The sequence below is a fragment of the Myotis nattereri genome (genome assembly GCF_964212035.1).
Source record: "Myotis nattereri genome assembly, chromosome: 3".
Classification (NCBI taxonomy): domain Eukaryota; kingdom Metazoa; phylum Chordata; class Mammalia; order Chiroptera; family Vespertilionidae; genus Myotis; species Myotis nattereri.
This window is the reverse complement of record NC_138077.1, coordinates 184,064,779-184,079,118: the sequence shown is the minus strand read 5'-3', so window position 1 is coordinate 184,079,118 and position 14,340 is coordinate 184,064,779. Positions and strand designations below refer to the sequence as shown.

Below are 14,340 nucleotides of genomic sequence, written 5' to 3'. Positions count from 1 at the left end.
TGCTATCAGAGCAGAGAGGTCTGGATTCACATCCCGATCTCCCACTTGCTGAGTGACCTTGGGCAACCAGTTTCCTCTCTTAGATTCACCATCAGGTGCATGGGCCTGGGAAACCACCTCCCTCAGCACCAACCTTCTTCCTCCACCCAGGGCCTTGGCCAGAACACTTACCAAGAACTCCGCAGGCCCGTTCACAGACACCCAGGGTTTACAAAATAGCAGCATTCTCTTTCCGAAAGTGTCTTCCCAGCCCCAGATGCATCCACGGGAGGGAAGGACCATCAGCGTTCACATCTCTGGCTCCCAAATCCAGCTTCACAAAAGCTAAGCTTGTCTGCCTGCCCCTCCCTCTGAGGTCCCCTTGGTGGGAGAAGCCAGACCCAGACACGGGAGGCTTCCGCTGGTCCAGGAGCGGGCAGTGCACAGCCACGGTCCGCTGAGGTCACAGATGTCCTGACAGCCTGGCTTCCCCGCCTGGGTTGGCGCTGGGGCTCATTAAGGGGTTACTGATATAGGCCACATAAAAATAGTTTTATCAGTGGAATAAATACACTTTTCTTTTTTAATATGGACACATATTTTACAAAAGAGCCCCATAGCACTATGGGAAATTAAGATCCTTCTACAAAAAAGAAGATGTAACTCGGGTAACAATAAAGCTCTAGGGTTCTAACGGATCCCGACTGGACCGCCCGTGAGGTGTCAGGCACCCCTGGGAGGAGGGTGGCAGGGGCAGAGGGGTGTGGCCACAGACCCTCCTACGGTTTCTCTGGCTTCTCTGCCCTGGCAGCCGAGGTCAGGAGGGCCCGAGGGTGTGCAGCAGGAAGGGGGCTGCAAAGCTGGCAGCGACGACGGCCGGGAGGAGGCCCAGGGCCGGCTGTGAGTGGGCAGGCACTGAGCCGCTGGCAGACCCCGGCTCTTCCTGCGGCCGGAGCTGGTCGGAGAGCTGGAAGAGGGGCCTGGCGGTCCCGGAGCTGGAGCTGTGCGTGGGCTGGAGGGGCAGCGGGGGTGGCGAGGCGGTGGTGCTGGAAGGAGAAGACACATGGAACTCTGAGTGACCGCTCAGCAGCCTCGTCCCGGGCTGTGGCCCTGAGGTTCAGATCTGACTTCATAAAATGAAGGAGAAAACAGGGGGCTCAGACAGGGACAGGAGCAGCCAGAGCCACACAGCAGGCTGGCTGAGCTCCTGAGGCTGCACTCACCCTCCTGCGCCAGGCTCCGGGCGGTGGGGGAGTCGGTGGGCTGGGCACTGGGAGCCACAGGGCCCGTGTGACCACTCAAGAGAACTGAGCCCCAGGCAGAGGGAATCAAAGTGCTATGGAGAATTAAAGTGTAATGAAAGTGTCTCTGGGGTCATAGTGGGGCCACCAGCCTCCACACCTATGTATACGGATGCCCCGCCCTCCAATTGCCCTCCCACAAAACACACAAACCACCCCTCCCCCACCCCCTATCCCAGCAGCCATTTACTGAGAGTATCTCTGGTCCTCGGAACAAACCTGCACAGTGGCTCGCATCACCCCCTTCACCAGATGAGGAAACTGAGGCTCCTGGGGCTATGCGGTGACCAGGTCACTGGGGAAGGGGAGGCAGCACCTCCACGGGGCAGGAGCCCTGGGGTCAGCATAGTCACAGGGGGTTTTAGTGAAAGGCGCAGTCCTTTGTGAACTTATAAAAACAGAATCCTGTTTTGGAGGTAATGGTTAAGGATCGTGGCTCGAGAAAGCATAGGTGAAAGAGAGGAAGGGAGAGACAGGGAGACAGAGTGAGGCAGAGAGAAAAGGAGATTAAGGACAGAAGGACTGGTGCCATTGGGGAGTGAAGGGTAGGATGGGGGCCAGGCGGAGTGCAGGGCCACATCACAGTTCAAGTCCTAGAAAGAGATAGAAAATTTTGAATAGAGGGACAGGGACTGGGGAAGGGAGGGGACATAGGAGGAGGAGGCTCAGGGATAAAGGAAAGGGCTGCCCTAGAAGCTATGGGCACACTCGCCCTGTGGACCCTGGGCTGGGGGAGGCAGATGGACGTGCAGGCAGAGGATCCAACAAGCCCCAAAGAGCAGAGGGGCAAGGATGTGAGGGAACACCCAGGGGCAGTGGGGACACAGGCCTCCCTGAAAAGGAGACTCTGCAGTCACCCATGAAAGCAGCAAGTCCAGCTTGCACACAGCCGAGGGGGCTCCCAGCAGAATGGAGAGGCGCTCACAGAGTAGGGCCCGTGCCAGCTCTGTGCGAAGCACTTAGCATATAGCTTCTCAGGGCAACCCCATGAGGCAGGTACAACTATTATCCAATTTTCCTTATGAAGAAACTAAGGCACAAAGTGGTTAAGTAACTTGCTCTAGGACGCAGGGCAGGGGGCACACAGGACGTGTGGGGTGGGCAGGAAGCTTGCCCCTCTCTGAGAGGCAGGGATGGGGCTCTTTCTCTGTGGGTAGCCTCCTCCATAGGAGACACTGTTCCACTTTCTCACCCTCCCTCGGAGACAGGCTGCTCACTCCCGGGGTCTCCTGGAAGTCCCCCACCCCACCCTGGCCGGAGTTTCCATGTGCTGGGTACAAGGTCCCAACAGTTAGCCACAGTCACCTGGATGAGATCTGTGAGCATCCCTGCCACAGCCCTGCCCCACAGCCCTACGGCTGGATGCCTCTGACACAGCCTGGCTCAGCCTCAGCCTGGGGCTGGTGGGCGGGGCAGCCTGGGGTCACCAAGCACAGCCCTGCCCCTACATGGCCTGGGATCTCTGCTCTGGGAATGGGGTCTAGACTTCTGCTCAAAGCAAAGTCTTTACTCTCGGCCCGGTCCCTCCCTTTCTACTCTGCCATTGGCCACGCTCCGACCTCAATGACCAGGTCCTCGCAGGAGGTTCTTCTCAGGAGAGGAGGGAGCACACTCTCGCCATGCACAGGGGGCAGAGGGACGTGCTCCTGGAACAGGAGGGAGGGGGCAGACCATGCGCTTTGAGTGCCCCTTATAACTCACAACGTCTGGCCTGATGTGCCCCCCATCCCATGCCCCAGGCCATCTGAGAGTGGTCATGGTCTGGGGCCAGCTGGCCTCACCTCCCAGCACACACCAAGCCTCTCCAGTCACATCTAATGGTCTGTGGCCAGTTTCCTACTCCCCTTCGAATGCAGACTCCATGTCCCCTCTCCTAAGAGCCTCTTCGTCCTGCACCTCAATGCCCCCTGGGAGCATTCAGGCTCCCGTAAAATCTTGTACATTTCTCACTGATCACATTATGTCACGGGCACCGACTGGGCACGCAAGGTTTGAATGGGTTTCTGTAAAGAGCTTTGAATGATGCCAGGCACATGGTGCTACATGGTGTTGGCTATTTCTGTCATCATTATTAATATGCTTGCATGCGTCTCCCCTACTAATAACATCATCCAGCCCTCACTGGTTTGGCTCAGTGGATAGAATGTCGGCTTGCGGACTCAAGGGTCCCAGGTTCAATTCCGGCCAAGGGCATGTACCTTGGTTGCGGGCACATCCCCAGTAGGGCGAGTGCAGGAGGCAGCTGGTCGATGTTTCTAACTCTCTATCCCTCTCCCTTCCTCTCTGTAAAAAAATCAATAAAATATGTATATATTTTTAAAAAATAACATCCTCCATTCACAGAGCACTTCCCATGTGCTGGCAGACACTGTGCTGGATGCTGGGAGTGTGCCTCTGCTAGCACCCCCATTTCCAAGATGCGGAAACTGAGCCGGAAGTAGGTTAGGACACAGATGTGTCCTGGGAAGTCTGCTGTCCAGCCTGACCCGGCCTGGGTGCCGATCTCACTGTGCAGATGAGCAAGTGTGCGAAGGGAGGGCCCAGGGGTGAAGCGTGCTGCTTCCTGCTGAGACCTCGAAAACCCATGCCCAACATGGTCACTGCCTCAGCTCCTTCCCTCCCTTTCTTTTCTAAGAAAAAGACCCCCGTCCCTGCATACAACACAAAAGGCCACAAAAGTTCCTCCCAGACTGAGCAGCAGGAAGGTGAGGAGGGCTGGCCTCAGGAGAGGGGCCTAGGGAGCCATGTGGGGTGCCGGAGTGGTGGTGAGGGCCCAGGCTGGCCACAGCAGCTCCACAGGCCATAGAAGGAAGACCCAGCAGGAGTTATGAAAACTGTCTCACAAAATGCCCAAAGGCATTTGCTTTTACACTTTGAAAACCAAAGATGCTACCACCCCTCTTCCCGCTTGGAGCCGGAGTGGAGTGGGGTTTATTGCTTGGAAGGAGTCCCAGGGAAAGGGGGGGAGGCGGCAGGCGAGGGCAGAAAGCCCCTCCAAATGCCCCACCTCCCTTGCTCACAAAGCTTATTCCTCCAGTCCAGATCCTCCCCCCCCCACCCCCCCCCGACCCATGCTGGGAAAAGTGTCTCATGGCAAAGTGGCCGCAAAGCCAAACCAAACACTCTGAGTGTTCCCAGGCTCCGCAGACGGCTGGCACCGAGGGCCCAGTCTGCTCTGAGCCGGCGGGGCCTCTGAAGCGGGGAAGGGCCCTCTGCCTGAGGGGAAGGCAGAAGCCCCGTTCTAGCCTGCCCTATGTTCCTGCTTGCCGCGTGACTCGGGGCAAGTGCAGTCCTCCAGGCCTCAGCTTCCCCAGGTGTACAATGAAGGAGCAGGGGCGACCCCTTGGACTTTCACGTGTTTTCTAGCAGCAGAAGCCAGAAGGGAGAAGCCCAAAGTATAAAGCACAGTGTCAGCTGTCTGTCCCCCAAGGCCCCTTCCTAGGGCTTCCTGGAGCAGGCGGCCAATCTTGGCATCAGAGGGTCGCCAACAGCCATCCAGGCTGGGCTCTGGGAATCTTGGGGCTGTGGCTTTCTTGCGAACACAAGGGGCTGCTGGGTTGTGTCCTGGGTGGCTTCTGAGCAGGCTCTAAGTAGATAAAGGGAGATGGAGCCTGGGACAGTGGAGCCTGGTGCCAGGAAGCCCTGGTGTCGGGGGACCCTGATGCTAGGGGACCCTAATGCTGGGGGACCTGGTGCCAGGTGGCCCTGATGCTAGAAGGCTCTGATGCTGGGGGTGGAGGTCTCAGAGCGATCCTGCTGGAGGAGACCTCACTGTGGTTCCAGCCCGGGCCTGGCCTCTCTGGGCCAAGCGCGCCAGACACAGGCAGAGACGTAAGTGACTATAAAACTCCTAGGAGAAAACCTGGGCAGTAAACTCTCTTACCTTTCTCATAGTCATATTTTTTTCTGACATATCTCCTCAGGCAAGGGAAACAAAAGAAAGAACAAACAAATGGGACTACATCAAACTAAAAAGGTTTTACACAGCAAAGGAAACAATAAAATGAAAAGCAACCCACTGAATGGGAGAATATATTTGCCAATGATACATCTGATAAGAGGTTAATATCTAAAATTTATAAAGAACTTACATAACTCGACACCAAAAAAATTAAACAATCCAATTAAAAAATGGGCAGAGGACCTGATAGACACTTCTCCAAAGAGAACATGCAGATGGCCAATATATATATGAAAAGACGGTCAATGTCACCAATGGTCAGAGAAATAAAAATGAAAACCACATGATGCCGGGAGCCGGTCCATCCTTGCTGTTTCAAAGGACCTGGCATATATGGCATACTGTTCTTAATATGTTTGCTCACCTTCTTGGCACTATGTGTTTTAACCAAGGTCACCTCTCTGAGAAAGGTTGTTTCCCCAGGTAGGGGAAGTTAGGGAGGGAATAAAACCCCTTAACTAAGTGCCAGGTGGGTAATTAATCACTTTAACTATGAACAATCATGCTTAAGCTACATAATCTTTACTCCCTGGAATGGAGATAAGAAACGCCCTAACCTTTGGAATAGAGATTGATAGGATTGGAATCAACTGGTATAAATACAGATGTAACTAGACAACAGGAGACAGAACTTAGAAGACAGAACCTACACAGAACCTAGACACAGAACCTACACAGAACCTAGAGACAGAAGAACTTCGCTGGAGAGAACATGGCAAAAGATCCTGGACAGAAACTGGCTACAGAACCTAGAGACAGAACCTAGCGAGAGAACCTGGCTGAAGAACCTAGAGACAGAACCTGGCTACAGAACCTGGATAGAACATGGCAAGAGAACCTGACTAGAACCTGGTGACTGAACCTGGCTGGAAAACCTGGACAGAACCTGGCTGGAGAACCTAGTGAGGGAACATGGACACAGAACCTGGCTGGAGATCCAGACCAGAACTTGGCTGGAGATCCTGGCTAGAGATCCTGGCTAGGCTGCTGATCAACTGAACACTGTTTCCGTGTCATTCCTTCTTCGCCAACTCCGTCCACACCTTTGGGGACCCCTGGACCTGCTGGGGTTGGACCCCAGCATCTGGCACCCAAACAGGGACCCCTAGGTAAGCCCCACTCTCGGGATGGATAGGACTCCACCGTAGGAAGAGGGTGGATAGTCTTCACTGACTCCGTCCACACCTTTGGGAACCCCTGGAACAGGATTCCCCTAGGTAAGCGCCCCCCCCCCCCATTGAGAACCCCACACTTGGAATGGATAGGACTCCACAAGGGTACTGCAGACCCCCCTATAGAGGATAAGTAGGGTAAGAAGGTGGATAGTACAGAACTTAGATTGAGAAGATGTGCCATACTGAGTCTAAAGAAAGAAGACTCTGTATTGATTCTTAGATTAAGAAGATGTGCCATACTGAGTCCAAAGAAAGAAGACTCTGTATTGATCTTTAGATTAAAAAGATGTGCCATACTGAGTATAAAGAAATAAGACTCTGTATTGATCTTTTAACACATATGCTTGCTACCAGAGGAATTAAGGTTACTCCCAGTCAGACAGAACATTTTATACAAGAAGTATGTCCATGCTTTTCTGAGGAAGGAAAGGTAAATGTAAAGGCATGGGAGGAGGTAGGCCCAAGGAGCCTTATCCTTAACCCCACTGCAGCCTTTCCACCCCAGGAAAGTGCAGGATTGGCAAGCTCTCCCTGGGGTGATAGATCAGGACTCAGGTAATCACGGAAAGCGCCAATCCTACTCTTAAAATGGATACAAGAGAGCATTTGGGGTTTTTCTTTTTAATGCCTGCTTTTAAAAAATAAAAAAGGGGGAATTTGCCGGGAGCCAGTCCATCCTTGCTGTTTCAAGGGACCTGGCATATATGGCATACTGTTCTTAATATGTTTGCTCACCTTCTTGGCACTATGTGTTTTAACCAAGGTCACCTCTCTGAGAAAGGTTGTTTCCCCAGGTAGGGATTTTCCCCTGAAGTTAGGGAGGGAATAAAACCCCTTAACTAAGTGCCAGGTGGGTAATTAATCACTTTAACTATGAACAATCATGCTTAAGCTACATAATCTTTACTCCCTGGAATGGAGATAAGAAATGCACTAACCTTTGGAATAGAGATTGATAGGATTGAATCAACTGGTATAAATACAGATGTAACAAGACAACAGGAGACAGAACTTAGAAGACAGAACCTACACAGAACCTAGACACAGAACCTAGAGACAGAAGAACTTCGCTGGAGAGAACATGGCTGCCGGGGTCCAACCCCAGCAGGTCCAGGGGTCCCCAAAGGTGTGGACAGAGTCGGCGAAGAAGGAATGACACGGAGACAGCGTTCAGTTGATCAGCAGCCTAGCCAGGATCTCTAGCCAGGTTCTGGTCAGGATCTCCAGCGAAGTTCTGGTTAGGATCTCCAGCCAGGTTCTGTGTCCATGTTCTCTTGCTAGGTTCTCCAGCCAGGCTCTCCAGGTTCTCCAGCCAGGTTCTGTAGCCATGTTCCCTTGCTAGGTTCTCCAGCCAGGTTCTGTCCAGGTTCTCCAGCCAGGTTCAGTTACCAGGTTCTAGTCAGGTTCTCTTGCCATGTTCTATCCAGGTTCTGTAGCCAGGTTCTGTCTCTAGGTTCTTCAGCCAGGTTCTCTCGCTAGGTTCTGTCTCTAGGTTCTGTAGCCAGTTTCTGTCCAGGATCTTTTGCCATGTTCTCTTGCTAGGTTCTGTCTCTAGGTTCTGTGTAGGTTCTGTCTTCTGTTGTCTTGTTACATCTGTATTTATACCAGTTGATTCCAATCCTATCAATCTCTATTCCAAAGGTTAGGGCGTTTCTTATCTCCATTCCAGGGAGTAAAGATTATGTAGCTTAAGCATGATTGTTCATAGTTAAAGTGATTAATTACCCGCCTGGCACTTAGTTAAGGGGTTTTATTCCCTCCCTAACTTCAGGGAAAAATCCCTACATGGGGAAACAACCTTTCTCGGAGAGGTGACCTTGGTTAAAACACACAGCGCTAAGGGGAGCAAACATATTAAGAACAGGATGCTATATACGCCAGGTCCCTTGAAACATATGCTGTGCAGATGTTTCTATCCTGCAGCGACTGTGTCAAGCAGCAAGGATGGACCGGCTTCCGGCACATGGCAAAAGATCCTGGACAGATACTGGCCACAGAACCTAGAGACAGAACCTAGCGAGAGAACCTGGCTGAAGAACCTAGAGACAGAACCTGGCTACAGAACCTGGATAGAACATGGCAAGAGAACCTGACTAGAACCTGGTGACTGAACCTGGCTGGAAAACCTGGACAGAACCTGGCTGGAGAACCTAGTGAGGGAACATGGACACAGAACCTGGCTGGAGATCCTAACCAGAACTTCGCTGGAGATCCAGACCAGAACTTGGCTGGAGATCCTGGCTAGAGATCCTGGCTAGGCTGCTGATCAACTGAACGCTGTTTCCGTGTCATTCCTTCTTCGCCAACTCCGTCCATACCTTTGGGGACCCCTGGACCTGCTGGGGTTGGACCCCAGCAACATGATAGATCACCTTACACCTGTCAGAATGGCTATCATCAATAAATCAACAAACAACAAGTGCTGGTGAGGATGTGAGAAAACAGAACTCTCATGCACTGTTGGTGGGAATGCAGACTGGTGCAGCCACTATGAAAAACAGTATGGAGGTTCCTTAAAATATTAAAAATAGAACCACCTTATGACCCAGCAATTCCAATTCTGGATATTTGAAGAAATCCAAAACACTAGTTCTAAAATCAGGCACCCCGATGTTCATTGCAGCATTATTTACAATAGCCAAGATGTGGAAGCAACCCAAGCGGATAAAGAAGAGGTGGCACATATATAAAATGGAATATTACTTGGCCATAAAAAGGAACGCAATTTTACCATTTACAACAACATGGATGGACCTAGAGGGTATTGCGATAAGTGAATAAGTCAGACGGCGAAAGACAAATACCATCTGATTTCACTGATATGTGGAAGCTAAAGAACAAAATAAATGAACAAACAAAACAGAAACAGATTCATAGATACAGAGAACGAACGGAAGGGTGCCAGATGGGAAGTGGGCTGGGTGAAAAAGGTGAAGGGATTAAGAAGTACTAATTGGTAGTTACAGAATAGTCAAGGGGGTGTAGAGTACAGCCTAGGGAATATAGTCAATAATATTGTAATAACTATGTATGGTGCCAGGTGGGTACTGGAATTATTGAGGGATCACTTTGTAAATTACATAATTGTCTAACCACTATGTGGCACACCTGAAACTAATATGAAGTAACATTGAAAGTCAACTGTAATTGAAAAGTCAAAGAAAAATGTTGGGTTTGCCTGCGGCTCAGCATCCTGGCATCTCAGGTCCACGGCAGCCTTCACCCCTTTGGCCATGTGGTTTTCGGTAGGAAGTCCCTTCACCTCCCCTCAGACTCCAGGGTCACCTCTGACCCTCAGAGCCCTGACCCTCCAGCCCTCAGTGACCGATTCCCTTCACAAGCAGCACAGGCGGATGGACTGTGGCTTTTGGGCTCTTTCAGTTGCAACATAGTGGGGAGTTGTTCCTGCCCAGCCATGGCCTGAGCCTCTTCCTAGTCTGGATCCCACCAGCACTTCACACAGGGCTGGGCATCCGTATGAGGCCAATGAAGGGTGGAGGGCAGATACTGTGCAGCGCCAGCCCAGTGACTCATTTAAGGCTGTGAGTCTTCGAGGTGCTGAAGGCCATGAGCAGCTCCTGCTGTGAGGGGCCAACTTAGACCAGACGCTGAGAGTCAAAGGCTCACCGCTGGCCACCAACACTGGAGACACTGGTGCCCTGTTACAAGCACCATCTCGTTGACTCTCTAAACCTCAAAGCAAGTACGAGGTGCAGGGCTTAGAATCCTGTTCTACCTGAATCGGTGCTTTTCCTCACTGAGGGAGCTGCTTCCCATTTCTCAGGGGCATCTTCTACCTCTAATCAGCCAGTTCCTGGCCTCCAGCCGACCACCCTGCCCAGGGAGAGGGCCGGGCTGTGCTGGGAGAAAGCGAAGCTGGAGGGTTTCAGGCAGGAAGGGCCGGCTGGTAGGAGGGGCACAGAGCCCGCCCGGAGCCCAGGGGCTGGAGCTCTGGTCCTCAGTTCAAACTTCAGGGGAAGCTGAGGGCCAGAAGGCAATGCCCCCTGTCCTGCACCCCCTGCCTCTACATGGTGGCACCCACAATGCTCTGTGTCCATCACATACTGATGCCCTCCTCTTGCTTTGCTTCAGGTCATGCCCAGCTCTTGTAGCACCTGCCCCCTTATGACTGTCCTTCAAATCCTGGTGGCCCAGCACCCTGGTCCTTGTTCATGCAAACCTCCATCCCCCCTGCCCCCCACCCCCTACACACACACACCCTGTGAATTCAGAGAACCACAGAGCTGGAATGGCCTTCAAAGACCAGTGAAGGCCCTAACAGCACAGAAGGAGAAACTGCCACAAGTCCTAGCCCATTGGGCGGTGCTCTGCTCAAGGCCAGCATGGGACGGCCTGCCCTGCTGCCCTGCCCGGCTCTCAGATGTAGAGTCCTCTGCCGCCCGTGTGCAGCCATCTGCGGACACAGGCCCGGCCCTTTCCGCGGGTCCCCATAAATCATCCTGCCACGGGCTGCTGCTTCTCTAAACTTCCTCCCGTGTGTTTACATCTCGGGTAATGAGGGGCAGGAGGAGGCCAGCCTGCTCCAGGTGGTATCCTGCCCAGGCGCTTGCAGCCCCTACCCTGGCTCTCGCCCTCCTCTCCCTCAACACACCCTCAGCGAGGCCTCCAGGGACCCACAGAGTCCAACCCAGATCTGGCCCCCGGGGCTCCCAGCCTAGAAACATAACCCAGAAATTGCAGTCTGTGCGACTACTTGAGGACCGGATACCCACAGGCGCTGCAGGAACGCAGGGGAGGGGGCAGCAGGGGAAGCTGGGGCAGGAAGGGAGACTTCGGTGAGGATGGGGAGACGCTCCCCAGGTGAGGGTGGCAGGGGCGTCTTCATGGTGGGTGAATGACTGTGACCCTTGGCATTAGGCAGACCGGTCTGTGGGCTCTGACCCCACACCTGGCTGGCTGGGTGGTCTGGGGCACGCTACCTGACGTGTGGGCTCTGACCCCACACCTGGCTGGCTGGGTGGTCTGGGGCACGTTACCTGACCTGTGGGCTCTGACCCCACACCTGGCTGGCTGGGTGGTCTGGGGCACGCTACCTGACGTGTGGGCTCTGACCCCACACCTGGCTGGCTGGGTGGTCTGGGGCACGCTACCTGACGTGTGGGCTCTGACCCCCCACCTGGCTGGCTGGGTGGTCTGGGGCACGTTACCTGACGTGTGGGCTCTGACCTCACCTGGCTGGCTGGGTGGTCTGGGGCACGTTACCTGACGTGTGGGCTCTGACCCCACACCTGGCTGGCTGGGCGGTCTGGGGCTCGTTACCTGACGTGTGGGCTCTGACCCCACACCTGGCTGGCTGGGTGGTCTGGGGCACGCTACCTGACGTGTGGGCTCTGACCCCCCACCTGGCTGGCTGGGTGGTCTGGGGCACGTTACCTGACGTGTGGGCTCTGACCTCACCTGGCTGGCTGGGTGGTCTGGGGCTCGTTACCTGACGTGTGGGCTCTGACCCCACACCTGGCTGGCTGGGTGGTCTGGGGCACGCTACCTGACGTGTGGGCTCTGACCCCACACCTGGCTGGCTGGGTGGTCTGGGGCACGCTACCTGACGTGTGGGCTCTGACCCCCCACCTGGCTGGCTGGGTGGTCTGGGGCACGTTACCTGACGTGTGGGCTCTGACCCCCCACCTGGCTGGCTGGGTGGTCTGGGGCACGTTACCTGACGTGTGGGCTCTGACCCCACACCTGGCTGGCTGGGTGGTCTGGGGCACGCTACCTGACGTGTGGGCTCTGACCCCACACCTGGCTGGCTGGGTGGTCTGGGGCACGTTTCCTGACGTGTGGGCTCTGACCCCACACCTGGCTGGCTGGGTGGTCTGGGGCACGTTACCTGACGTGTGGGCTCTGACCCCACACCTGGCTTGCTGGGTGGTCTGGGGCACGTTACCTGACGTGTGGGCTCTAACCCCACACCTGGCTGCTGGGTGGTCTGGGGCACGTTACCTGACCTGTGGGCTCTGACCCCACACCTGGCTGGCTGGGTGGTCTGGGGCACGCTACCTGACATGTGGGCTCTGACCCCACACCTGGCTGGCTGGGTGGTCTGGGGCACGTTACCTGACGTGTGGGCTCTGACCTCACCTGGCTGGCTGGGTGGTCTGGGGCACGTTACCTGACGTGTGGGCTCTGACCCCACACCTGGCTGGCTGGGTGGTCTGGGGCACGCTACCTGACATGTGGGCTCTGACCCCACACCTGGCTGGCTGGGTGGTCTGGGGCACGTTACCTGACGTGTGGGCTCTGACCTCACCTGGCTGGCTGGGTGGTCTGGGGCACGTTACCTGACGTGTGGGCTCTGACCCCACACCTGGCTGGCTGGGTGGTCTGGGGCACGTTACCTGACGTGTGGGCTCTGACCCCACACCTGGCTGGCTGGGTGGTCTGGAGCACGTTACCTGACGTCGCTGAGACTCAGTTTTCTCATTCGTCAAAGAAGGGCTCCTGCTAGGACTGAGGGGCACGGTGATGGGAGTGCCTGGCACAGAGCAGGAGCTCACAGACGTCCACTGGCACCCACCTCAGCTGAGAGAGAGGCGAGTACAAAGGCGGGGCTGGGGGCTTGGCACAGTCCATTGAGAGGCAACCCAAAGCCTGGCAGGACAGGACCTTCTATCCCTTGGGAGGAGGGGCAGTGGGTAAGCAGGAAAGGGGTGACAGGCACTGCATCTGGGCAGAATTGTAGGAAGTTAACCTGGTGGTGGTGGGAGCTACAAGGGATCTGAGGCTGCGGAGCAGCGATGTGCTAGGACCAGGAGGCCTGTTAGGATCCTGCTGCAGGAGCCCTGGTGGAAGGTGAGCTGGAGAGAGGGGACAGAGAGGAGGGGGTGGGGAGGAGGGGATGGGGAGGAGGGGGTGGAGAGGAGGGGTGGAGGGGAGGGGTGGAGCAGAGAGTGTGGAGGGGAAGGAATAGAAAGGAGGGGATGAGAGGAGGGGATGGGGAGGAGGGGATGGGAGGAGGGGATGAGAGGAGGGGATGGGGAGGAGGGGATGGGGAGGAGGGGATGGGGAGGAGGGGATGGAGAGGAGGGGATGAGAGGAGGGGATGGGAGGAGGGGATGAGAGGAGGGGATGGGAGGAGGGGATGGGGAGGAGGGGATGGGGAGGAGGGGATGGGGAGGAGGGGATGGGGAGGAGGGGATGGAGAGGAGGGGATGAGAGGAGGGGATGGGGAGGAGGGGATGGGGAGGAGGGGATGAGAGGAGGGGATGGGGAGGAGGGGATGGAGAGGAGGGGATGGGGAGGAGGGGATGGGAGGAGGGGATGAGAGGAGGGGATGGAGAGGAGGGGATGGGAGGAGGGGATGAGAGGAGGGGATGGGGAGGAGGGGATGGGGAGGAGGGGATGGGGAGGAGGGGATGGGGAGGAGGGGATGGAGAGGAGGGGATGAGAGGAGGGGATGGGAGGAGGGGATGAGAGGAGGGGATGGGAGGAGGGGATGGGGAGGAGGGGATGGGGAGGAGGGGATGGGGAGGAGGGGATGGGGAGGAGGGGATGGAGAGGAGGGGATGAGAGGAGGGGATGGGGAGGAGGGGATGGGGAGGAGGGGATGAGAGGAGGGGATGGGGAGGAGGGGATGGAGAGGAGGGGATGGGGAGGAGGGGATGGGGAGGAGGGGATGGGGAGGAGGGGATGGGGAGGCAGGGATGGGAGGAGGGGATGGGGAGGAGGGGATGGAGAGGAGGGGATGAGAGGAGGGGATGGGGAGGAGGGGATGGGGAGGAGGGATGAGAGGAGGGGATGGGGAGGAGGGGATGGAGAGGAGGGGATGAGGAGGGGATGGGGAGGAGGGGATGGGAGGAGGGATGGGGAGGAGGGGATGGGGAGGAGGGGATGGGGAGGAGGGGATGGGGGAGGGGATGGGTGGAGGGGTGGGGTGGTGGGGATGGAGGGATGGAGGTGGGGTGGG

General features: G+C 55.8%; 1 protein-coding gene across 1 annotated transcript in view; it reads right to left on the bottom strand.

Moving 5' to 3' along the window:
* Window positions 1–534: 534 nt before the first annotated feature.
* The window catches only part of TRABD2B (TraB domain containing 2B), a 201,390-nt gene continuing 187,584 nt past the window's right edge, over window positions 535–14,340 (bottom strand). The window contains exon 7 of the mRNA XM_081087664.1: window positions 535–1,025. Within this exon, the coding sequence (XP_080943790.1) occupies window positions 797–1,025 (229 nt within the window). The 3' untranslated portion in view covers window positions 535–796. The remainder of the gene's footprint in view (window positions 1,026–14,340) is intronic.